The 27,198-nt window shown below is 40.9% G+C and overlaps 1 protein-coding gene and 1 long non-coding RNA gene across 8 annotated transcripts in view; one reads left to right on the forward strand and one right to left on the reverse strand.

Moving 5' to 3' along the window:
* Positions 1–3,587, reverse strand: part of LOC132222062 (uncharacterized) — a 29,684-nt gene extending 26,097 nt beyond the window's left edge. Inside the window, exon 1 of the long non-coding RNA XR_009450137.1 lies at positions 3,448–3,587. This is a non-coding gene — a long non-coding RNA (uncharacterized LOC132222062). The remainder of the gene's footprint in view (positions 1–3,447) is intronic.
* A 311-nt stretch (positions 3,588–3,898) lies between these two features.
* Positions 3,899–27,198, forward strand: part of HORMAD2 (HORMA domain containing 2) — a 51,738-nt gene continuing 28,438 nt past the window's right edge. For 2 of the 7 annotated variants that reach the window (XM_059676880.1, XM_059676887.1), the window contains exons 1-9: positions 3,900–4,116; positions 8,005–8,089; positions 11,698–11,839; positions 14,470–14,533; positions 15,779–15,815; positions 17,763–17,783; positions 18,731–18,757; positions 23,674–23,741; positions 26,943–27,094. In XM_059676880.1, coding sequence (XP_059532863.1) covers positions 8,039–8,089; positions 11,698–11,839; positions 14,470–14,533; positions 15,779–15,815; positions 17,763–17,783; positions 18,731–18,757; positions 23,674–23,741; positions 26,943–27,094 — 562 coding nt within the window. In that variant the 5' untranslated portion in view covers positions 3,900–4,116; positions 8,005–8,038. Of the gene's footprint in view, positions 4,145–7,150; positions 7,769–8,004; positions 8,090–11,697; positions 11,840–14,469; positions 14,534–15,778; positions 15,816–17,762; positions 17,784–18,730; positions 18,758–23,673; positions 23,742–26,942; positions 27,095–27,198 lie in introns of those variants that run through there. The other 5 variants (XM_059676882.1, XM_059676881.1, XM_059676883.1 and 2 more) reach the window with 5 other exon arrangements.

Consider the following 27,198-nt stretch of genomic DNA (forward strand, 5'->3'; position numbering starts at 1 on the left):
TAATCAGAATGCATAGCTTCCTCTCTCCACTCTATCATACAATTTATATCTCCATTAATATTTGCAAACTACTTTCTATGTGAGTAATGTGTTTACAATGTTTCCCTCTCTTATTAAACTGTGAACTTCCACAGCTTGGGGACTGATCATTATCTCTCTGGTCCTCACCGTGCCCAGCAGAATAAATGCTTGATGAATGAATAAATATGGTGGTGTCAGCTTTATGATGATTGGAAGTGACGATGATTTTAAGAGTTCTAATAAAAGTTGAATGCAAACAGGATAAAGCAACCACACTTTCTACTTAGCTGCTCCCTCCACCCTAATCTCCTTTCCCTGAATTTGGTATCACTGCATACATTGGAGAGAGAGATGCATCTAGACATGTCCTCCTGGGAATACATTTATCTTCAATATGTCTATTTTGATAACCCTCAAGTAAACCATCTTTTGGAGAAGATTTCCAAGGTTACAGTGCAGCTGATGGGGAGATTTCAATCAGTCAGACAAATGGCATCTCTAATTCCCATGACAAACACAGTGTGCTGTCAGATGCCCCAGAGAAACTCCAAGATTCTGCAAGCGGACAGCATTACTCCACGAGACTCTACTGACAATGTGCTGCTTATTTAAAATGATCAAGAGGAGGAAAGAAGGAACTTGAATTTCTTTAACTGAGAAGGAAAAACGTCTTTAATTCTCAAAACAAAGGTCTAACCAGAGACGGATTAATGAGGAGTGACAACTGTTTCAGGTACAGAGTAGAATGAAGCATGTCTAAAGAGAGAAAGGTTCACTTTAGGCAATGGAAGTCATCTCAAAAAGGTATCTGTTTTCATCTGTTTCACATTTTACCGGGTTTGGCAAAACTTTAACAACTGGTTATTTGGAAATTTCTAAACAATGATCAATTTCTACCACAATGTACATTTTTTTCTTTCCAAAACAAATAAGAAACTTTGCTTTGACAGGGAAAATTCCCAATCTCTTATCACTGAAAGGTACCAAAGAAGCTGGGAAATTGTCTGAATTTCATATAGCACTTTTGAGTTCATTAGCCATTATCCCTAGGTCTGTATTTAATCAAAGATGAAAGTACAGCCCTGGCCGGTGTGGCTCGGTTGGTTGGAGGTTGTCTGTACACTGAAAGGTCGAGATCCATTCCCAGTGAGGGAACATGCTAGGTTTCGGGTTCGATCCCTGGCCCAGGTCACACAGGAGGCAACCAACCGATGTTTCTGTCTCACATTGATGTTCCTCTCTAAAAATCAATGAACAGGATTAAAAAAAAGGAGGAAGAATACGAGCTCAAAAGCTTTTAGGAGACAGGAAGCAAGCCTTTGGCTCAGGACTTTTGTGTTTGAGTGAGTGATAAATCAGGTTTGCAGAGAAGTAATCAGAAATTAGACTGGCTGGAGATAAGAAAGAGCCTTGAAAGGAGAGGTGTGAGACCATGGGTTGTACTTGTGACTTGGTGCCTCTTAACCAGCTTAGGGACCGTGAGCAAATTACTTACACTCTCACCTGTAAAGTAAGAGACTAGACTTTGATGATTTCTAAAGCCCCCCGTAGCACTGTCCATTTTTAATGGCCTAATACTCATTCCTTAAGTCATGGGTTAGGCGAGTCCATTCACCTCAAGGAGTTCCTAAGTCAGCGGGGAAAGTGAAGGCGCTCCCCACAGCTCCTAACACAGGTGCTCATCCGTCCAAGGAAACCAGCAGGCACTGAGGACAGAAAGGAGGACAGCGGTTCTCAACCTTGGCTGCACATTAGAATCACCTGGGAATCTTTGTAAAATCCTGATTTCTGGGCCTCAGCCTCAGGAAATTCTGTTTCTTTGTTACTAATGTGGCCTCACCTCATAACAAACAGAATTTCCGGAGGATGAGGCCCAGAAGTCAGGATTTTATAAAAATTCCCAGGTGACTCTAATGTGCAGTCAAGGCTGAGAACCGCTGGAGTAGGAGGAACTCCATCGCTCTCAGGAGGAATTGAAGGTAATTTATTGTTTCAGTCCAGCCATGCTCATGGAGTGCGCCAGGCACTGGGGATCCCGGGTGACCCTGACCGACCAGGCCGCTAAATGAAGCCTGCTTATATATATATACTAGGACAGTGATGGCGAACCTATGACACGCGTACTCATTTTTTGGTTGATTTTTCTTTATTAAATGGCATTTAACTATATAAAATAAATATCAAAAATATAAGTCTTTGTTTTACGATGGTTGCAAATATAAAAAAATTTCTATATGTGACACGGCACCAGCGTTGTTAGGGTTTTTCAAAATGCTGACACGCCGAGCTCAAAAGGTTCGCCGTCACTGTCCTAGGAGGTGGAGAAGAAAAAAACACACACACAAGAAAACAAACAAACCCAATAACACAGGCTAACAAATAAATAAAAAATAAAACCCAGGTTGTGATAGGAAGGAAATAATAATAAGAGGGAATAACTGTATTTAGGGGTTGGCATAGGCCAGAGGGGGAAGGCTCTTTGGAGACCCTGGCAGTCAACTGAGCTGAGACCTACAGGCCGATGAGAAGCAAGCCGCCAGCACGGAGGGCTTGCGGTTTAGCCAGAAGGAAGCCCGTAAAAGCGGAGGTTGGAAAGGGCTGGAGCAGAGAGAGAGACCATCTGTGTGGCTGGAGCTGGGAGAGCAGTTAATTCTGGAAAATACAGGATCGTAGCAGCAGTTCTTAACTAAGGGCGATCCTCCCCACCACGTGTGACAATATCTGGAGGCGTTTGGGTTGCCGCGATTTGGGAAGGGGGTGGAAGGGTCTTACTGCCGAGGTTGGAAAACCCTGCTGTAAAGGAGCATTACATCCCAGCTTTGGGTGTTCGTCATTATTTTATAATCTCGTGTTTTTGCCAACTTGAGTCCCCCCCCCCCCCCTTTACTTTCAGAAACAAAGTGAAAAACAGACTTCACGTGGCCCACGGCTTCGTCCACTCCCTTAGGAAACCCCGTGGCAGAGGTTCCGGGGCCTGCACGCAGCTGAGAAAGCCCACGGGGCAGGGGCACCTCCACCCACCACCCGGAAAGGGCTCTGCAGCGGGGCGCTGCGCCCGGGGGCACCCCTGCCGAAGGGACCGGGTTAGGGGCAGGTAGGGAGCACGTGTGCACGTTCTGTTTGCATAATTACAAATCAATGTCCAAAACAATGCCATGTTGAGTCTATGCATAGGAAAGAAGTGGAGGTGCCATCGAGGGTTGAAACTCCCGCCGGCCGGACTTCTAAACCCCCTTCCGCGCGGGCCCGGGCCCCGGCTTCCCCTCCCCCACGCCGCCCGGCGCTGGCCTCACGGTCTCTCTGGGACCCCGTGGCCCGGGGCCAAGGCTTCGCATTAGCCCCAAGGTCCCTCGGCCTCTAACCCAGACCCCTCCCGGCCCCCAGACCCTTCCCGGCCCCGCAAGGGCCTCCGCGCTGCCGCCTCACCTGTGGGGGGTGGGGGTGGGGGTGGGAGGCGTCTCCCCAGGAAGCCCCGCGGCAGGCTGTCCTCGAGGTACCGGTTACCCAAGTCGAAGGCACCGTTGGGTCCTGGGTAGCCCCGCACCCCCGGTTTCCCGCGACGCCCCGTCGGGCCAGGCGTCGGAAGGGCTGGAAACGCCGAACTAGCGACTCCGGGACGTCGGCGTGAGGGCTGGTAAACTGTGCACAGGTGTCCGGCCGGGAACACGGGCCGCTGTTCAGGGGGCCGGGCGTGGAGGGGGCCGGGCCTGCCAGGGGCCTATTGGACGCCGCTCGGCCCTTATTTGCATATTCATGAAGCAGGGAGAAGGCTGGACGCCGGAGTCCGCTTGGAGAGGTGATGAATTATTCATGAAGTGCTTCGCCCCGCCCTAGAAGGCCTGGTTGATTATTCATGAGCTCGAGAGGCGGGTTTGAACCGGAAAAGGCCGTTGTGGCGCCGTCGGCGGGGAGAGGTGGACGGGCGAGGGCCGCGAAGGAAAAGGGCCCTGGAGGACTGTCCGTTTCTAGTCTTCTGTGAACTTTTCCTTTTCTTTTCGCTGGAGAGTTTCGATCCCCGATTTGAAAGTCTATCGCGGGGCGCCACATACTGTGAGGAGGAACGTCGGGGCCGAGGAGAAGGCCTGGGGGGAGCTTGTAGGTAACACGGCCCCCTCCCTCCACGGTGGGCGATGGCGACGGTCACGTCTCCCCGGGGCGGGGCGGGGCGGGGAGGTGGAGACCGTTCCCCGGGGACACCCGCACCCCCACCATCTTAGGCAGCGTTTCAGTTGAGATGTCGGTGGAAGAGGAGGAATCCGTCTCGGAGAGGAAGGTGGCGGAGGCGACCAGGACTCTGCTCGTTGCAGGGAGTCGGGCGTGGAACGTTCGGGATTGCGCTCCGCGAGCTCCGGTGTTTCCCCCGCCGCCATGGCGGCTTTCCCGCCAGGATCGATGCTCAGCGCAGACCCAGAGGGTGGGGATGGGTCCCCGCCAACCAGTGACCTGAACCGTCCTTTCACTTTATACCCGGGATTTGCCGTTTAATCTCCGTGGACTTTAGCTCCCCAAACACTACAGGGGGGAGCGTGTCTTGGAAACGCAGGATTAGCCAATCGCCAGAACGAGTTCAAGTTTTGCAGAGCACTGGACGGGGCGTGCGGTACATCATGTACTTGGCTGGTGAAAACGGAAAAAAAAGAAAGAAAAAGAAAAAAAGAAGTATGGTTCTTGCTCTTAAAAGAGCGCTTAATCTAATTAGGGCGAGCATCTCATTTCTCCCCCAAGGAGCCATAAATCTTTTGAGATGTGTGAACAGTCTTTTGCATTTTTTGTAATCCTAGGGGAAGCTTATCACATTGTAGTCGCCCAGTAATGAAACGTTGAATGAATGATTAAAGCAGTGTGAAGAAGATATTAAAAAAAAAAAAAAAAGCGAGCATGAACAAATACCCAGCTAATAGAGCGGAGACCATTTCCTCTGCGTGAACCTGGAGCAGGGGAATTATCGGGGCCAAATGGGATTTGTTAAAAGGGGGTGAGACCTTGGAGTCCCTGGATGACCTTTGGCAAACCAAGTCCCCTTGCTGGGCTTTGCTTTCCTCTTCTTTATAGTTTTGTATCTTAAATTTAAATCCATGACCCCTTTTGAATTAATATTTGTCTATGGTGTGAGATGTAGGTTGAGTTTCTCACCTAAATCCACCCCCGCCCCCCAAGTCTTAGGGGTTTCCTATTGTGCCAACACCATCCTCCTATATTAAAAAAGGCTAATATGCAAATTGACCCAATGGCAGATCAACCGGTGGCTATGATGCGCACTGACCAGTAGGGGGCAGATGCTTAACGCAGGAGCTGCCCCCTGGTGGTCCGTGTGCTAGCACCGCTCAGCCAGAGGCTGGGCTCACTGCTGGCAAGTGCAGCGGTGGTGGTGGGAGCCTCCTCCAGCTCTGTGGCAGCGCTAAGGATGTCTGACTGCCAGCTTAAGCCCTCTCTCCCCAGAGAGCAGGCCTAAGCCGTCAGTCAGACATCCCCCGAGGGCTCCTGGACTGTGAGAGGACGCAGGCTGGGCTGAGGGACCGCCCCCCCCCGCCCCCCGAAGTGCATGAATTTCGTGCACTGGGCCTCTAGTTGGTTATAAAGACTACTCTTCCTCCACTGAATTGTTTACCTTTTCTTTAAAAGGAAGGGACTGGATTAGTTATAGAGAATGTCTCTTGTCCCTTCAGTTGTAGAGCCCATTTATGTTGAGAGAGGAAAGACGGGAGGGAGGGAGAGAGAGAGAGAGAGAGAAAGAGAGAGAGAGAAGGGTGAGAAACACTGATCAGTTGCCTCCAGTACATGCCTGACTGGGGATCAAACCCGCAATCTTTTGGTGTATGGGGCAACGCACCAACCAACTGAGCCAGCTGGCTTGGGCCCTATTTTATTTCTTGCAGTCATTAAGGGAAACAATTGCCATGTTGAGTCAGATTGGAAGGTTACACTCGGAAATGAGAGTTATATTCTGAAGTCGACAAAGGATCCCTTGGAATCTTTAAGGACCAAAGAAGTATTAGGTGGTTTTCAGTCTCATATAAAATATTGTAAAAGAGTGTCCCCTAGTGCTGCTCTGAAGAAGTCATTTGAGAGGGATTATTACCTGTTTGTTATCTCTGTCACCACCTTGTGGCCTCAAATAATTCTGCCGTCTTCTCTTTGCAAAATCTTCCAGAATTCTTGCATTAATCTATACACAAAAACAGATCACAGGGTGATCCAGAATGGAGTTTCTTTTAACGGACTATTTTACAAATATTTTGGTCAGAACTGGCTAAAACCTTGAAAAGAAGTCACAGTTTAGATTAAAGCCTTTGAAAAGAAAAGGGGAATTTTACTTTTTTTTTTTTTTTTAATGTAGTGAAGCAATGGAAAGAAAACCTGTTTTGTTTTTTCCTAAGGAACGGCTTAAGATGGAAGAAGCAACAGGAGGGCGCCTAGGCGGGGCTGCTTTGGCTCACTGAGAAGTCACAGGAAAGGGGGCCTTGGAGATGGGCCCAGGGGTGAGCCTGGGGTGGGCTGCTGCTGCCCATTGCTGCCCTGGCTGCTAGTCTCCTGGGTCCTTTAGAATTTAGGAGACGCACGCCTGTGGGGGAAGGTGTGGGTGTGCTCCCGGGAGGCGGAGTGCCTAGATGTACTTTAAACAATGGTTTTTATTGTGGTAAAATGTACACAGCAAAATTCAACCATTCTCTCAAGTGTACAATTCAGCAGCACCAAGCTCATTCACAGAGTTAGACGACCATCACCACTATCCATTTCTAGAAAATGGGCATCATCCTGAACGGAAAGTCTGTACCCATTAAACTTTCCATTCTTCCTACCCGCCAACCTCTGGTAACCTCTGTGCTACTGTCTCTATGAATTTGACTACCTTCCTCATATAAGTGGAATCATGCAGTATTTTTCCTTTTGTGTCTGGCTTATTTCACTTAGCATAATATCCATATTGAGGTATGTGTCAGAATTTTTTTCCTTTTTCAAGCTGAATAGTTTTCCATTCTATATACCACATTTTTAAAAATTCAACTGCTGATGGATAGTCCATCTTTTGGCTATTGTAAATACTACTACTATGAACAATGGTGTGCAAGTATCTGTTTGTATCCCTGCTTTCAATTACTTTGGGTATATACTTAGAAGCAGAATTGCTGGATAACATGGTGATTATTTAACTGTTTGAGGAACTGCCATGCTGTTTCCATAGCAGCTGCACCATTTTGCATTCCCATCAGTAGCGGTTTTAATTTTTCCACATCCTCACCAATTCTTATTTTCCATTCTTTTTGAATAGCCAACCTAATGGGTGTGAAGTATAAACATTAAATTTTGAATTGGCTTTGAAAATCAATTACACACGAAGCTAATTCAAGAAATTATTTTGAGGTGCTGCTATATGCAAAGCACTGTTACACTTTGAGGGACTAACAAGGATGAAAAAATATATGATTGATGTATATATGTTTTTGGGGGGAGAGTCAGTCCTCACCAGAGGACATTTTCCCACTGATTTCTAGAGAGAGTGGAAGGGAGGAGGAGAGACAGAGAGAGAGAAACATCAATGTGAGAGAGGCACATTGATTGGTTGCCTCCCACATGGGCCCTGACCAGGGCGGGGGATTGAGCCCGCAGCCGAAGTATTTGCCCTTGACTGGAACCAATACTGGGGCCCCTCAGTCCGCAGGCTGATGCTCTATCCACTGAGGCAAACCAGCTAAGACTCATTAGGTGATTTACAATATTTTTCTCCTCCAGATGTATTTGGGAACAAGTAAGTCAACTTATATTTTCATTGGGTGGTTGGAAAAACTGATCCAGAGGCTTTATGCCAAATTTTAAAAAAATTGTTTGTGGAGATCAAAATGTTTATTAAACTAATTTTCCAAACAATATAGTCAAATGCTAATTATATAATATTTCTTTGGAATATTCACAATAAGGATTATGTTGGGCAAGGTCTCTAATTGGTTTATTTCTTTTCTTTTTTTTTTTTTTTTTTTTTTGCAGGTTAGACTTAAAAGAATCCTGATACGTTACTATAATGGCCATTGCTCAGCTCTCTCACTCCACCAAAATTCACAAGGCATCTAAGGTATTTAGTAAGAATTAAGGCTGCTCTGTCTCTGCAGTAGCCTATTCTCCATCTTACTGCTTCACTAATAAACTCTATTTCACTTAAAAATGGAATTAAAAGAAAATTGATGACTAGTCAGTTCAGAATGATGACTTTAATCTTTGGCATTATTTTTTAACAGCAGTTTTATCAGTTAATTGGCACAAAATTTATGGCAGAGCGTGTCTACATTTTAACTGCCTAATGGACTGAGGATGTTCGGAAAATTAGAATAGACTCCTACAAAATGACTTACTGGGTGTTGTTTCATATTTATATATTTAGATTTTCTAGGGTAAAAGAAATCAGACACAAAAGAGATGTTTAAAGAGAATGGTTCTTTGTTAGACATTCACTTCCTGAAACAATTAGGAAACTTCTGATGTACAACATGATGTAGTTATAAGAACTGAGGGAGAGAACAATGAGAAAAACTTATATGCTGGGACGCGTGGGGGAGCATGCCAGGGCTAGGCAAACTTGCTGGTTTATCTTGACAAGTTTATCTTGTCCCATGACATTCATTTTTTAAAAAAATATATTTTACAGAGAGGAAGGGAGAGGGATAGAGAGCTAGAAACATCGATGAGAGAGAAACATCGATCAGCTGCCTCCTGCACACCTCCTACTGGGGATGTGCCTGCAACCCAGGTACCGGAATTGAACCTGGGACCTTTCAGTCTGCAGGCCGAGGCTCTACCCACTGAGCCAAACCGGCTACAGCACATAACATTCATAATGAACCATTTATGTCTCCATTGAGAGCCCAATATAATATAATATATATGTAATACTGTATTATCCTCTAAATGAATCATAAATAAAAAACTTCACCCTGACCGGGTGGCCCAGCTGTTTGGAGCATGGTCTGGTATACCAAAAGATTGCGGGTTCGGTTCCTGGTCAGGGCATATACCTAGGTTGCAGGTTTGATCCCCAGTTGGGGCCAGTATGGGAGGCCGCATCGATGTTTCTCTCTCTTCCTCTTTAAAAATCAATAAAAACAGATCCTCGGGTGAGGATTAAAAAAAAAAAGACTCTTCATCTTCTAGAAGTTTATAATCTGGTTAGATTAAGATTTGCAGGAGTTAAGTCAATATACAAAGTAATATATATATTACATATATGAAAGAGTAAGGCAACACAAATTATAAGAATTTATAGATTTTTATATAGACTGGAATAATTTATATATTCCTCATGAAGGAGATGGGACTTAAAGTGAATCTTGAATGATGAAAATGATTTTAATAGAGGAGAGAAAAGAGAATTCCATGAGGGAAACCTATCACATGCCTTGCCTCAGAATAAAAAAATGAGTGTGGCGTGTTTCAGAGAATAACAGAGAACCGTCCTTACTGAATTGGAGTGTCATCCTGTTGAACAGAAATAGTAAGTAAAAATGAATAGGAACTCTGAAGATAAAATAATATGGATCGTAAGGCTAAGGATCTTATACTTTATTCTGCAGTCAATAGCAAGTCAGTGGGTTTGATCAGGAGAGTGAGTAAAAGCAGAAATAGGAAATATTGAAGTTGAAGGAGAATTATGGCAGAGAGAAGGCAGTCATCTTTCTTGCTCGAATTTAATGTACTCACCAGGCTCCTGTCTCATTTCGGTTTCTAAGTGTGCTTCCCTCCTGGGGCACAGATGCTGAGCCATATATATGAATTGCAATCAACTTGGCAGTTATTTTTCTCACTGAGTATTGACAAATTGACCTTTTGAGATAAACCAGCGGTTCTCAACCTGTGGGTCGCGACCCCTGAAAATACATCCTGCATATCAGGTATTTACATGATGATTCATAACAGTAGCAAAATCACAGTTATGAAGTAGCAACAAAAATAATTTCATGGTTGGGGGTCACCACAACATGAGGAGCTGTATTAAAGGGTCGCGGCATTAGGAAGGTTGAGAACCACTGACAGATCTTTGTGGTTTGGACTCCATGAGCTACTTCTCCCAGTAAGTTTTAAGTGATTTTGCTATTTAATACTTTAAACAACAACAATAATAACTATAGAAGCTAACATTTATGCATCACTTACCATGGCTAGGCACTGTGCCAAGGGATTTACTAATATATTATTATTTCAATTAAACTTTGCAGTAAGGAAGAAACTGAAGCTCAGAGAAATAATGTAACTTGCCTGAGGTCATATAACTTGACAGCTAAGCTGTAACAAATCACATGTCATTAGCACACTATCTTATTAAAGTAATTTATAATAGTGTTGTTTTACAGTATTTATAGTATTTTCATGTCTTAGGCATTATAAAAACGATAGCTAAATGAACTAAGTCAGTCAGAGAAAGACACATACCATATGAGATTACTCGTGTGGAATTTAATGAACAAATTGAACTACCAAGCAAAATAGAGACAGACTCATAGATAGAGAGCAGGCAGACAGCTCTAGAGGGGGCAGGTGGGATTGGGGGGTGGGGGTGAAAGGATTGAGCATAAAAGAGAGAAAATAGAACTATGGATATGGACAACCGTGTGGTGATTGCAGGGGTGGAGGGGGATGGGTGAAGGTGGAAGAGGGCATAGAGGGGGTAAAGGGTGATGGGAGAAAAATTAAAACACAAACATTAAAAAAGACAGCCCTGACCAGTTTGGCTCAGTGGCTAGAGTGTCGGCCTGTGGACTGAAGGGTCCCAGGTTCGATCCAGTCAAGGGCATGTACCTTGGTTGCGGCACATCCCCAGTAGGAGCTGTGCAGGAGGCAGCTGATCGATGTTTCTCTCTCATGGATGTTTCTAACTCTCTATCCCTCTCCCTTCCTCTCTGTAAAAAATCAATAAAATATATTTTAATAAAATATAAAATAAAAAAGACAATGATAGCCCTTAAAGTACTAGACCAGCTGAGCTGAGAAAAATATCCCTAGACAATAGAGAAGTGACAGAACTCTGGAAACCTTTTCTAACCATTGATCTTCGTTACTACAAATGTGTTTTTACATTCTATATTTAAAGTAAACATCGTTATACTTTCAGGTTATTTAATTTTACAAATTATTGTTACTGAAGTATTGCCTTTTAACTTTTGGCATGTTTTCAATAAGTTACTCTATATGCATGCCATGCCAGCTATTACACAATTACCCAAAAGAACCTTAATTTTTCAGGATTCATGGATACAAAGATCAAAATACACAAAATGCACATTCACACCTCATATACACCTAATTCTCCTTGAGCTTCAGTATTGCTTACTTCTACTACAGCTTAATATTCTTCAAACAATTATTTTACTCACCAGATCAAATTTGCTGACTTTCCATTGATTACAAAATAAAGCATAAATTCCTTAGCCTCGCTTTTACAACCCATTTCAATTTCTCCCCAAAGTTGTTGTTATACATGCAAGAGTAATAATTTCAGCCCTGGCTGTGTGGCTAAGTGGTTAGAGTGTCTGCCCAAGCACAGAAGGATCATTGACCAGTTGCCTCCTGCAAACCAGGTTCGTGCCCTTGACCAGGAATTGAACCCCGATCCTTCAGTGCTCGGGCTGATGCTTTAACCACTGCGCACACAGGCCCGGGTGAATACTAATCTTTTTCATCGTTTTTTTCCAGAGACCAGTTTTCCCATCCCAAATTTGTGATCAGGAAGAGTCACTGACAATGGTGAAGAAACTTTTTGCTACTTCTGTCTCATGTATAACATATTTAAGGGGCCTGTTTCCAGAAAGCTCTTATGGAAACCGCCATTTGGAAGGTAAAGTTGAACTAAGTCGTTACTTTGCCTATTATATCCCTTTTCTCTGTTTGGCAGGAGTAAAGCTTTAATTTCTCACAGAGTGTGCTGAGTCCAAGTCCTAGGCCATAAGAACAATTTGCTAATTAATTTTCCATTTTAATCTGACTATGTTTAGTGGTTTTACTTATAGGAACTATTAGTTCCAGGCCAGATACCAAATGACAGACTAAGGAGAAAAGAAATCTATATGGATAAGCCCAGTAAATCTAAACTAGACCTATAAAAGCAGCAGCCAAATCAAAATCTATTTGGATGCTATGGATTTGCATCCAATTAAATTTGTTCTTTGAATTGTACTTTGGCATTGAGAGCCAGGTGAAAACTCTTCTTCCTGGTAACATATATGTAAATATGCTGTAAAAATGCATATTCATGCCAAACCCATTTGTTGATTAGCATGTATATTTAAACAATTATTATTCTAATCAGCTTTGGTCCTTTCTCAATGCCAGGCCTTCAACTTGCCTTCCTCTTGTTTCTTTTTTATTTGTATTTTTAAAATTTGATCTGCAAGAGAAGAAGGGAGAGAGAAAGAGAAACATTGATTTGTTCCATTTAATTATGCATTCATTGGTTGATACTTGTATGTGCCCTGATCCAACCCGCAACCTTGGCATATTGGGATGACGCTCTAACCAAATGAGCTACCTGGCCAGGGCCTTTTTATTTCTGGTGTCCTCAAACTTACGATCTCCTTTTCTTACATTACAAGCTGTTTGGGGCTCCTTTTCTTCTGTTGAATTTTTAGAAAATGTACCCGGGCCTCCTCAATTTTTCAAAATCTTATTATTTGTTTAAAAAGCTGGATTATGATAACCATTCAGAAAACCTTGCTGATGTGTTACTAAAGTAGGAACTATCATTTGAAAAATAAATAGGTGCAGTCTTCCTCTTGGGAGCACACACACCTTTCTTCCCTCTCAGGCCTGCATCCTTACTTTTCTCTCCTAAACTCTAAGGGTCTCCATGAGACTTGCAACCAGGGGAGCAGCAGGCGGTAGCAGCTCATGCCAGCTGACCCCCTGACCCTGTCTCCGAGGCCCCTTTTCTCCAACTTTCCAGCGAGCTAACAGCCGCTCATTTCGATAACATTTCCAGAGAGCCAAAGCCACCCCTCCGCTCTCTCCTGCCGCTGCTTCTATCCTAAGTCCTTCCTTGTTAGACCGTCCCCAGCTTTAATAAACATACGCTCAAAATAAGAAATAAAAAAGCAAATAAATATGGAGAGCTTTGTAATTTTTAAATGTTTTAACAACATGGAATAATTTTAATATTCCTCAGTAGAGATAGAAGTGACATAATTTTTAGAATAAGAAAACAATATGAAAAGGTGAAGTGACTTATTCAAAGTCATACATGAATCAGTGATTGATTTTGGACTTATGTGAACTAAAGATTTTTAATACAATTTTCTGTCCTCTCTATGTCATAAGAAAGTACAAACCCCAAAGAAGAAGAAAAATATATACAAAATAAATTTTAAAAAAGAGAAAGAAAAAAGAAGTGACTTGAGATTGAAGTGTATGTTTTAAATTGGTTAATGGAGATGGTCTCAGTACTACCTGATTATTTAGAATTTAACAGAAGCAAAGAAGTGACACAAATTGATTTTGCAGCCGATTCATTTGTGCAACTGTTGGGAATGAAAATTTTTTCTTCTACCCTTCTAGATTCCTTGAATTGTCTAGTAATTAATTTGACATAAGGTTAACACAAGAAAAACACATTTAATTTTGTATATACAGGAGCTCCGTACAAATATGAGAGCAAAGGCAGTCAGGCAATTCAGATGTATATGCCCTTCTGAGCTAAGCAGTGGGATAAGGGCCAGGGAGTTTCAAAGAGAAGGAGGGCAGTTCACAGGAAGATAAGAGGAGCAGGTGTTTGGTAATCAGATGTTCTCCCTGTTAATGCAGATTAGCAAGTCTATCAGATAAAATGTTATCTCTGGTAATAGTTCTCTTTCTGGGCCAGGTCCCCTATCTAAATACTTTTAATCAGTTAATGGAAAGGTAAAAGTTTACCTTGAGTCAGCTGGGTCTTCCATTTTTTTAAATACCAGTGTGTCTTCTTTTAAATTGATTTCAGAGAGGAAGGGAGAGGGAGAGATTGAAACATCAATGATGAGAGAGAAGCATTGATCGCTTCCTCCTGCTCACCCCCTATTGGGGACTGAGCCCGTAACCTGGGCACGTGCCTTGACCAGGAATCCAATCGTGATCTCCTGGTTCATAGGTTGATGCTCAACCACTAGGCCACATTGGCCGGGCGAGTCAGCTGGGTCTCGATTGCCATTCACTTCAAATAACCCACATGCGAAAGTGGCACAGTTGGGAGTAATATTCGGCTCCCTTCACTATATTGTGTAAGGATAGACTAAACTAGAATCAAAATCAGAACGAAGCTAATTATCAACATAGGATTTATTTTTAGATATTTACTAGTAGAGAGTCCAAATATTTTTATAAGCTATAAAAACTAAGTTTTATAAATAAAATAGTTAAAGGAAATACCTTTATTTAGAATGGACAATTTTAGTCCAACGGTCATTTAGTAGATGAAAATAGACTGTGTTTCTATTTTTGTAGACCTCAATTTAAAAATCCTCCGAGAAGATGAAAACTCTCCTGGGTCAGTGCATATTGTTAAATGGTAAGTAATTGAAATTTTGCAAAAGTTGAATATTATTTTTATCATGGCTGAAATTACCCATAAGACTTTATTTGGTAACATCATTTCTTTCTTTTTTTAAGACGTTCACAAACTTTATTTTGACCACATTTCACATTTTAGATTTGAACCCTTAGGGTCACTATCTTGCTGCCAGAGACTTTAGAGGAAATGTGATGAACAGTTTGGTAGGCAGATGGTTCCAACAACAAGGATTTTGCAAATAAATTAACTTCTAGTTTTGGCAAACAGAAATTATGACTAAAAAGACAGGAAAATGCCAGCATTTACAGAAATCATACTGTACAACATTCATGGGTATTGTTTACCGAGAGTCTTCAGTGGGCCAAGCTCTAGGGCATAAGATTTTACATCCTGATTTTATTTATATCTCAAAACAACTTTATGAAGTAGGTACTAATTGTTTAGTTGAATAGAAAATGCTGTAGTTTGTAAATTACACAATTTATGTACCAGTAAGAAAGAAAAAAAGATGTTGCTAATGAAACCAAGACACACCACCAGTTATAAGATGCATCCTGATATTAGAGATGATAAAATATGAAAGAATGTGCATCTTCACTCTTATGAGATATGTTATAATCCCCATGTTACAGACGAAGAAACAGACTTCATGGGGCTCAGTTGCTGAACATCACATAGGTAGCAAGTGGTACACCCGGGGCTCACATCGGGGTAGCCTGACTGGAAGCCCACGCGTGTAGCTATTTATTTCATAGTGTGTCTCCATCTGTGTTCATGCTGCATTAAGTGAAACTAAATGTCTCTTTGTTGTTGTGGTAACAGTTCTTTAAAATAATTTCTGCCTTTTTAAAATAATTTTCTACAAATTTGTAATAATCAATGTAATTTGAAGATACTGACTTAGTGTTATTTTTGAAGTCAATAGACTTGTATAAAGAAAGAAAAATATCAATCAATCTTTGATTACTCGTGATAGCATGCCAGTGTCCTAAACAGTATGGAAACCAACATGAAAAATAAGATGTAATTCTGTACCCTAAAATTGCTTACCTATTATTTATAAAGTTCTATTAACACATTGAAAGGTATTGGGAGTTTTAAAAATTTATTAAATGGGAAAGGTAACTAAATGATTATCAATTTAATGTACTTCAAAGCAAAACATATAAATCATTTCTGTATTTGGAATTTTTTTGGCTTTGAATCTAGTCCAAATTGACATCAACATTTATTTCTTGACAGGATTCAAGGTTGTTTTGACGCTTTGGAAAGGGGATACGTAAGAATGTTTTAACATTTACTCAAAGACTCATCTTTTATCCCTTAAAAAAAAGATTAGCCTTTATTTTGTTGTGTCTAATGTTGTGCTAGTGCCTACATTTGTATTCATGAGCCCGTTTCTTTTTATTTTAAGTTTTTGCTGTCCCATTGATGTCTCATTTACAGCAATTAGAAATGAAGCCCTCCTTTTTCTCTTTTCCATACTCATATCTTTTGACCACAGAATTTCCTCTGAAGTCACTGGAAGAGACCCACAGGATGTGGGAGAGGGAGACAAGAATCTGGCATTTAGCACACTGAGCATGTTCAAAATAGTGCGATTCAGTTTGCAGATATGAAAGGGAAAATGGACTCGAACAATTCGTTTTTATTCTGTGTTGGTTATTTTGGTAACTGTTTGGTGTATATATATATAATCTGCTCCCTCAAAATAAGTGCTGTAGCTCAAATTTTTTAGAAATGCAGCTTAAATTTTAAGTGCATCAGATCTTTCTTGCTGCCCAAGACAGCTACAAAGGGTGTAATAATTAGAGGCTCTAGTCCTAGCTAAAGAGACAAAATATATAAAAATGAAATGTCTATTACTGCTTCCTCCCCTTTCTCCCTCTGTGTCTTCTTTTCACTGTCTCTCAGTTTCTATTTCTTGAAGAAATCTTGAAGTGATCTGCAAGGCCTGTGTGATCTAATCTCCATCTGCTTTTGCAGGGCACCACTCTCACCACTGCTCACTGTGTCCAGCCACATGACACATCTACAGTATGCCCCGTGCCTTTTACCTTTCTGCATATTGTTCCCTTTGGGCTAACTCCAGGACCTTCCGGTCTCAGCCCAAACATTTACTTCCCGGGGGGCCTTTTCTGACACTCCTCTCAAACATCTTGTGCTATTTCTCTATGGCACATAATACAATGGACACCTATCTGTGTGATATTTTTTGTTTAATATTTTCTTCCCTGCTGGTCTGCAAGTTCTGTGATCCGGGTCATGTCTTTTTTTTTTTTAATCTTCACCGAGGATATTGATTTTTGGAGAGAGAGAGGAAGGGAGGGAGGGAGAGAGAGAGAGACATTGATGTCAAAGAGAAACATCCATCAGTTGCCTCCCATAAGTGCCCAGACCTGGGATCACACCTGCAACCTAGGTATGTACCCTGACCGGAACCGAACCCACAGTCCTTTGGTGTATGGGACAATGCTCCAACCAACTGAGCCACTGGCCAGGGCTGAGGCCATGTCTATTTTTGAATGAATAAACTTTTCATTAAATAATTAATATACAGTAGAGTTGCACTGTGTAGTCTTAAAATCAATTGTATGCAGTAACCAAAATAGCCACACAGTGTCACTAAAGTTTTAGTCCTTTGAGTGAAATAGGTGAGTAATTTGCTATGAAATTGTGGTCCTTAAATTTTGTTATTTGTATTCTAGTTTTAAAATTTTTATGATAGGCTTTATTATATCTCTATCTGTATATCTATATATTCAAGCAGAGAAAATCTGTTTATAGTAATATTTAGATGTAGGGAGAGCAAAGGTTTTATAGATTTATGTCAGGCTTAAAACCTTTTAGTTTAGTTGATTTGTTTCAAAAGGCACTTTATTAAAAAATACTTGTGGCACATTTAATTTTTAGTAATAAATTATTTTCATATCTTTTACCTGCCAAACTATAATATAACAACTAGAGAATAAGGATAATTATTTTCTTTTTCTTTCTTTCTTTTTTTTTTTTTTTAAATCCCTCCTCTTCCCATCATAACCCTGGGTATGTAATAGGCACTCACTGAGTGAATAAGTAATTAGGATCCCTTTTGTTCTGAATAATATTTTTTTCAACTCAAAACTTTGGACCTCTCTGAAATAATATTTTAACTAGCCTTTAATGAATATAATAGCAACATAGGTGCAAGTATATAAAATATAATAACTATTTTTTTTTCTTGAAGCTACACATGGCAATACTTACAGTAAGTATACATTTAAAGACCAAGCCTCTGCCTCTACTTCATTGTCTTTTGGCAAGTGAAACGTTAAAACAGTACTTTCCTCTCCTTTCTTGAATTTCTTTATCTGTCCTATGACATTTTGGAATTTTTAAAAAATAGAATTTGTGATGTTTTAATAAAATGTCACAAACTATTTCTTTGGCATATTGTAATACATGGGAAAATATAGGATTACCAACTGCTTCATCTATTGGCTATCAGGATTTTATTTTTTGAGTTTACAGATTGAAGTTTTGTAGAGTTTTCTGAAGTTTTACCTATTTCTGGGTATAGCATGGTGAATGTTATTAAGATATAAAGAAAATGAGATATCATTGAGAGTCTTAGATATATTATTTATTTAAAAATTGTAAACCATAAAAATTATTTAGAATTTATTTGTAACTCAGTCACAAATCATAACCAGTAATCATAAATGCCTGGTTATCAATTTTCTTATGGTCAGTGTTTACAGAATACTCTAAAAGCTATATTTACAAAATGAGCTTATTCTAGCTCTAGCTTGAACTATGTATCTTAAGATCGATCTATCTATCTATCTATCTATCTATCTATCTATCTACCTATCTATCTATTTATCTATCTATTTCTGTACTCAATATAGCACAAATTGAACTCTTCATATAGAACAGGGGTCCTCAAACTTTTTAAACAGGGGGCCAGTTCACTGTCCCTCAGACTGTTGGAGGGCCAGACTATAGTTAAAAAAAAAAAATGAACAAATTCCTATGCACACTGCACATATCTTATTTTGAAGTAAAAAAACAAAATGGGGACAAATACAATATTTGTATTTGCATGTGGCCCGCGGGCCGTAGTTTGAGGACCCCTGATATAGAACATGTATTCTATGAGGAGTAATCTAGTATCTTTCAGAAATTAAGTGCTGTTTATTTTTCCTTAAACAGCTTTACCCAAATCCCAAGGAACCTGAGGTAAGAACACACATAGAGATGGGTAGTATATGTACATTATATTTAAATATGTTTACCTACATTGAGGCCATAGATTATGTTACTGGGCTGCCACATGAGCAAAGTAACTTGTAGTGAGCTCTTTCAGTGTTTTATTGTAAATTTCACCAATTCTTTATTATGAGATTTTAAAACTACTTAGGGGCATTGAAAAATAAGTGTGGAGTAGAATTGAGCCTGTTCCCTAACATAACATTAAGGATCTCTGCTTGTATAAACACCGTATTTTATTACTTATTTTAACTGATTCTGAATCCTTTTTGTTTGTGGCCTTTGGGAAGATATGGCATTATTGTAAGCTTTTTTCCCCCCAACTAAATTCTCCCCTTTTTGACCTATTCCTAGATTTTCAGAGCTTACCTCTTTCTTTCTTTCTTTCTCTAAATTTCTTCCCTCTGCTGACTGAGTTCTACTCATCCTCAAGGCCAACTTACCTCCAAATATTTCATGAAAGCCTCGTTGCCTCTTCTGTTCACACTAATTTCTTCCTTCTCTAAATTCCTTTTTCATCAGTACCCCACAATTTAACACTCTCAGTTGATTCATGTAGATTACTTTATCTTCCCAACCAGATTGTGAATTCTTGAGATCAAGAGACTTGTCTTGTTTTCTCTCTCCCCAAGGGGGAGAGACTATAGTCTTGGGCACGTAATAGTTACATGTGCTGCTTTGAATGGAAACTGGCGGTGGCATAGACATGGAGGGAGAGGCCTTTCATTCTTCTCACTCTGTCTACTTTCTTCCTATCTTTCCTTCCGGTTCCTTTACCTTTTCTTTGCTTTCCATTTCCTCCTCTAAGCCAATGGGTTTAGCCTAATTAGTGGCATTCAAGACTTAGTTAAGCATTTTTAGTCTTTAAAATCCTTTCTTGGCAAGATCATAAATATGTGTTTGAACAAGGTGGAAGAAAACGGGTACATACAGGCGGGCAACAATTCTTTAATGCCAGAGTACCTCTGGGTCCTTGTCTCTCGTGTAACTTCAGAGTGCTTTCCCCTTCTAGCTCTAATGGGAAATGGGAAGTTTCCCAAACTAAACCCTCCTGCTAAATTGTTAATAAATCGGTCACTTCCCGAACGCGGTAAATTATTATGTTTTCTTATGCACACACAACTTCAACTCTGAAACCGGTGGTTTTGAGGTAGTGAACTGCTAAGCAAATTGGGCTTAACTACAGAAAAATCTGACAGAGAGAGGAGAGCTATTAAATGAGCTTTGCTACACGCAATGTATATAACAGGGAGTTAGGAAACAAAGGCTTATTATATAAGTTCTGAGCTATCATTTATGAGCCTGAAAAAAAAATTTGAATGCTTCCAGACTCTTCATTATTGGCATTTATCTGATATCGTGCCATGTTTCCTGACTCATATCCATAGAACTGTATCCTCCACTGCGCAAAACGGCACAAACAGTACCAATATTAACGTTTACCTGAAGTGAAAATACGTTTTACCCGCGGATTAAACTTTGCAGCACACCTGTGAGGGTCTGTCACAGTACACAACTGAGAACCAGTGTCTTAAGTAAAGGATGCTTACCCAGTCTAGAGGCCAACAGGAGTTTGAGCCACACACAAAGTTGCTGTGCTTGTGCACTTGACGTTTTGAGATGAACTGACGAAAGTAACTAAAGTAGAAAAAGAAAAGTAAAGTAGTTTTAAAGAGGGGTAGTGCAGCTTTTCTGCAGACACACACTACAGAATGCGTGAGGGTATTAATAAGTGTAAGCCAAACTGTAACTGTAAGGAAAGATTTATACAACTCAATGCATGATAGACCCCTAAAGGATTACTATATGAATATCGCGAGGGTACAAATCAAATATCACATGTTTTCATTCTCAAATGATCTCAGACAACAGATAGCACAACTGAGTAAAAGTTGTATATTCTCAGTTTTGCTAAACAATCTGTTTATAGAAAGGTCATAAAGGATCTGTTCTTGGTACAATTTAAAATATGAAAGATAGCTCAGAGCATCGAAGCTGGAGTTGGCTGGGAAGCATGGGCAGGCAGGAGGAATAGGCATTGTTTGGGCGACAGGGCAACTACACTCAGCGGCAGCGAAGAGACAACGACGCCATGTAACTGGCCTGTCCGAAGTGAAGCTGTTGCTGCAGGCACTCCAGTCTCACATTCCTCTCCTACTGTGCAGTGCTCCCTCGATTGGTTCCAGGACCCCGGTGGTTGCCAAAATCTGCAGATGCTCAAGTTGTTATATAAAGTGTGTGGTATTTGCATATAACCTACGCACATCCTCCTGAATACTTTAAGTCATCTGTAGATTACTTGTAGTACCTAATACAATGAGGTGCTCTGTAAATAACTGTTACGCTGTGTTGTTTAGGGAATAATGACAAGAAAAAAAGTCTGTACATGTTCAGTACAGATACAACCCTCATAGGCCTAACTACATAGTACACGTCAACAGCCACGTGGCATATTTTTTTCCAAATATTTTTTTAACTTTTTTAATTTTTAATCTTCATACAAGGATATTTTTTTTTCCATTTAGGGAGGGATAGAGGGAGAAGGAGAGAGAGAAATAGAGAAAGAGAGAGAGAGGAACATCGATGTGAGAGAGACACATTGATTGGTTGCCTTCAGGCCAGGGATCGAACCTGCAACTGAGGTACGTTCCCTTGATTGGAATCAAACCCATGACCCTTTAGTGCTCGGGCTGATGCTCTAACCACTAGCCAGGGCCTAAATATTTTTGATCCTTGCTTTGTTGAATCTGAAGATGTAGAACCCATAGATCTGACTGTACTTACAAAGCAGCTTTCTGAACTTAGTTGGATTTTTCAACTCTTGCTAGAAAAATGTTTTTTTTTTCTTTTAAAATGATCTCCATTAAAAATCAGTGTTCTTCGAGTTTAAGCAGATGAGCTAATTTCTCTAGGACCTGTTCACTTGTGATTAATGGGATAGCAAATCTATGTATATAAAAGGCTAAACCACCACCAGATCATTCGACTATCCAGCCGATAGCTATGATGTGCACTGACCACCAGGAGGCAGATGCTCAATGCAGGAGCTGCCGAGATGCAGTGACTTGGCAGTGGCGGTTCTTGAGTGACGCACCCTGGAACCAGAGAGGAGGGAGCCCGATTCCAGGGTGCATCACCTGAGAACTGCCCTCTCGCAATCCGGGACCCCTTGGGGGATGTCAGAGAGCCAGTTTTGGCCCGATCCCCACAGGCCAGGCCGAGGGACCCCACCTACCAGAGGGACCACGCTCACTCTGCAGACGCCCTTCGAGCCGTGGCACCACCCCAGGTGCAGCTGGTCGGGAGGGATCAAGGGAGGTTGGCTCCAGGGCGTGTCCGGCCTGTCTCGCCCAGTCCGCTCACTGGCCACCTTCTAATTAATTTCCTTCCAATGTGCATGAATCTGCACCGGGGCACTAGTCATATAATAAAGAAAAGTAACAAGAGCATTGAGACTTTTTCTGATCAACCTAACAGCCTCATTCCCACAGTTCCACGGAACAAATAGATAAATGAAGGGTATACTTTATGTTCTGACCTAAACTCACATCATTTTCCTGTCTTTAATACCTTCTCCAGCTCTGTGGACACACTATAGTATATCTGGGCGAAATGTTTGCTTCAACTACTAGACAGTTATTATATTTTAATTGGAGTATATCTCTCATGAGGAAATTTGCCCTTCTTTATTTCTAGCTTTCTTAACAATGAGGGGAGAAGATAGCAATCGTACCTAGTTTTAAGTGCAGGATAAACAAAAACAAGACCTGAAATCATAGATCCTAGTTTCTTTTCTATTTTTTCCAGTTTTCCTGTTGCCATTCTAGTCTTTTCTGAATTACTGCAGTAGCCTCTTATTTAAAACCCTTCAATGGACTTGTGTTCACTTATAATAAAATCTAAACCCCTTACTGTGACTGACAGGCCCCCAAACCTCTACAACCTCATCTCCTGTACTCTCCCCCTTGCTCACTCATTGCCAGCCACTTGGCCTCCTCTCTGATCCTGGGAGAGGCTTCCTTTCTTACTTCAGAGCCTTTGTATTGTCCCCTCTTGTCACCCAAGACTCAGCTCAAGCACGGACCTTTTCTGTCATGTTCACCACGGTAACTCCAGTGCCTGACACAAAGTTCAGTAAATATCTGTTACATGAATAAATGGTTTCTCAACCGGTTCCACTGTCATTTACTTACGCTGGTCACGTACTTGACTCTGTGCCTTAGTTTTTCCAGCTTTAAAATGGTAACAATTGCTCTAGCCAGTTTGGCTCAGTGGATAGAGCGTTAGCCCACGAACTGAAGGGTCTTGGATTGAATTCCATTCAAGGCCACTTACCTCAGTTGCAGGCTCAATCCCCGGCCCTGGTTGGGGCATGTGGGAAAGGTAACCAATGGATGTGCCTCTCTCACATCAATGTTTCTCTCTCTCTCTGTCTCTCTCCCTCCCTTCCACTCTCTCTCTAAAAAAAAAAAAAGACCAGGAGAAAAATCCTTATCTCTATATCTGCAAAGATTATTCCTGAATAATGTAATGCTGTGAAACAAACAGGTAAGTAGGAAGTATAGTAGATACGAAATGAAAATGTTTCTTACCTATTATCAGATAAGATTCTGGATTTCTTTTTAAATTTATTTTTCAATTACAGTTTTCATTTGATATTATTTTGTATTAGTTTGAGGTGTGTAGCATAGTGGTTAGACAATCATATACTTTACAAAGTGTTCCCCCTGATATTCCCAGTCCCCACCTGGTACCATGCATAGTTATTACAATATTATTGACTGCATTTCCTATATTGTGCTTCACATCCCCTTGACTATTTTGTAACTACCAAAGGATTTCTTTTTTAAAGTAATTTATCTCTCTGTTTCCTTTGATGTTTCTAGAAAGTGACTGAGATATACCAGTTCAAATTCAAATACACAAATGAAGGAATCACTATGGATTTTGACAGGTAGAATCTAATTGTTTAATGAACACGAGAAATAGATATGATTGGGGTAAACATAAGCCTCTTGAGGCCACAGATGGGCCTTATGCTTCCTTTCGAGCTCTCCCAGGAACCCTACAAAGAACACCAGCACTGCTATAAGGAGGGATCGCGTAATTGTTGAAATTTCTGGTGGGAATAGGGGCGTCCTCTGCTTCCTCTTTTTCTCATAGGTGGTGGTAGTAGGCTCTAAAGCAGTTATGCTTAAGTGGTTGAGAGTTCCAATTCCCAAGGCAGAAGGCTGTAGCTTGGAACCCCAGCTCTGACTGTTCTGGTTATATAACTTTGGACAAATTACTCAACCTCCCTAAATATTAATAGGCACAGTGGAGTTGATAATACAGTATCTACTTCCTATGGTTGTTGTGATTAGTTATAATGCATATATTAAGCTCTGCCCATGTCTGGCACATAATAAACACTCAGTGAATGGTACCTGGTGGTGGTGGTGGTAGTGGTGATAGTGGTCCCCGAAGGCAATGGTGGTTGGTAGACAGCACAGCAGTAGAAATGATGTTAATGAGGCCGTCTACATGGTGCTGACGGAAGAGCTCCAAAGGCTCTCTCTTCCCACTAAACCAAAGTGTCTCCATTGCTATGCCAAGATACTGGTCCTCTCTGCCTCTGAACCTGGGGTAGATGGGACCACTGAACGATTTGCTTTTAGACACAATCACTGCCATCTGCTTACCTCAGTATGTCATACAAAAATAATTTTCTGTGTATGTCTTAGGATGGAAAAGACTGGGAAGCACTGTATTTTCCTAGCAGGTCTCGAATTCCAAGTGTTTAGATATACTAATAGGTTAAATAGCAAAGACAAGGCATTTGCTTCCGAAGGTCCTAGTGCAGACGGAGATGTTTTAGTAAGGAGCCACGTTTATTTTCTTTATTTCTTCCCAGGAGCTTTTGGGTTTAGAAAGAGCCAAAATTTGCTGATGAGATGGAATGGAAATGGAGGGGGAGGATGATGGGAAAAAGCACACGTGACAGAGGACTCCATGCCAAGGGGATGAGTTTCCCTGAACGGAATGACTCTAAAAAGAAATGTGGCCTAATTCTCAATTTTCTACTATTAGCTCTGTTTCATAATTTATTGCAAGTTTGAGGATGTCTCTCCAAGATTCACTTCCTTAATTGTTTTCTCATCTGTAAGACTTACAGACGGCACTAGGATGTGAAGAGGAAGTAAGTCCTAGGAATGAGAATGAGAATGAGAATATCACCCTCATTAGCTAACGTCTGTATGGCACTTCACAGATTGTTCAGCACTTTTCATACATGTTCTCTCACACAAAACAGTTGCCTTCATCTTCTAAAATTCAAATGTATGAACTACTGACAACCAGAGAAATCTCTGTCTCTCTCTTTTTTTTTACTCCTCACCCAAGGATATTTTTCCATTGATTTTTAGAGAGAGTGGGAAGAGGGAGAGGCAGAGAGAAACATCGATTGGTTGCCTCCAGACCAAGTACTGGGCTGGGGAGGAGCCTGCAATCGAGGTATGTGCCCTTGACTGGAAATTGAACCCAGAACCCTTCAGTCTGCAGGCCAATGCTCTATCCACTGAGCCATACCAGCTAGGGCGAGAAATTTCTTTTGTTATGAAGGCATGTATGTCAAGAGGTGAGCAGTAAAACAAATGGCCAAATCTTTCAGCTACTAAGAAAGAGAGACGGTAATACATATTACTGATTTCCTAGAAACCGAAGGTAGACATTTGTTTAAATAATCACCATATAAAATTCCCGATCACCTCTTCCATGGTAAAGATAATTTGCCTTTTAAAAGACTGCAGGGGAGTCTTGAATATGATTTTATGTGAATATGACGTATACTGAAGAAACCCATGAGCTAAATGGCTATCTCTGGTTACCTATTTCAAATTGGTTAAATCCTAGTAGACAAAACTGAAGGTTATTCGGAACTGAAACAGGAACAAATGTATTTACTTAACAATGTTTGTTTTAGGACTTCTCACTGCCTCTAATAGTTCAATTACTGAGGATTATTTTTCAGTATTGAGTGCTTACTATGTGAGCGGCAGTGTGCAAATATATTATAGTCATACTTCTTCCTGGAAACTACTCAAATGTGAAACGAATTGGGGAAGAAAATTCTTAGGAAAAAGAAAACGTTAGAATTGGAAAGTAATTTTGCCCAACTTGTTCATTCATTCCTTAATTCAGCAAATATTTATTGTGTACTTGCTGTAGCTGGGCGCCAAACTTAGTACTGTGGAGAGGAAAGGTGTAGAATTCATAGTCTAGAGGGGGACATACAGACAGCTATAAACAAGGGTGAGGTACGGGATGATCAGGGAAGACTTCCTTGACGAGGTGACACGTGGCTAGGTATTCAAGAATGACTTCGGGAGTCAGGAAGAGAAGTGGGAACAGCACAGGAAAGCAAATTGCAAATGCACGTGGATGGGAAGACACTGGATAGTGATTACAAATGAAGGTGGAGGTGAGGGCATGGCTGGTCATGAAAGGCGTTGTACGCTATTCTTGAATTTGGTTGAAAGGTGATGGATGTAATAGAAGAATTTTAAGCAAGCGAGTGACATCAGCAGATTTTTCTATTAGCAATATTATTCCAGCAGTGGTGTGGGAAATTTTTTCAGTATGGACAAGAAAAAAGCGGGAAGAATAGTCATATTATCATAATCCATGTAAGCGTGAGGAGGGGATACCTCTGAGAGATAACAGATGATAGAAAGGCCCAGAGTTGATGACCGATTTTATACTAGAAAAGGTGTAGAAATGTGTGTAAGCTTATCTCATAAATGAGCTAACTGTGTCCATGTGACTTGACTGAGGTTATTCAGCTCATAGCAGCAGAGCCAATATTAGCTGTCAAGTCTCCTCATTCCAAACCCATTGTTCTCACTATTATAGCATGTGGCCATTTTTAAATCAAATTTTAAAAAATCAGGTCATATTTAAAATACCTTAAGGGAACTTGCTATAAAGAAATCCTTTGTATATTCATTGTAAAAAATACAACCTCTCCTCTAATTTACATTCTAAAAGAAGTCTCAAGAGTGTCCTGATGTTAATTTCTTTTTATTTGATTTTATTGTAAAAAGTTTTGTTCTTTTCAAAGATATTTTTGATATTGTATATGATTGAAAAGTATGCTGTTTTTTAAATGTGGTTATAGCAGTAATACGAGCACCGAAAGTGGGACAAAGAGGGGACATATGAAGAAAGCCAGCATTCTACTACTCCGTAAATTGTATACCCTGATGCAGAACCTTGGACCCCTTCCTAATGATGTTGTACTTACTATGAAACTCCACTACTATAATGCAGGTAGGTGCAGACCTCTAGTCAAATTCCTTCCCAAGTGTGGAAGTAATATTTCATGTAAATAGAAGGATTTTGCAAGCATCAGAAAAGTATCTCTGTTGCTACAC

The sequence above is a fragment of the Myotis daubentonii genome, chromosome 19 (genome assembly GCF_963259705.1).
Source record: "Myotis daubentonii chromosome 19, mMyoDau2.1, whole genome shotgun sequence".
Lineage (NCBI taxonomy): Eukaryota > Metazoa > Chordata > Mammalia > Chiroptera > Vespertilionidae > Myotis > Myotis daubentonii.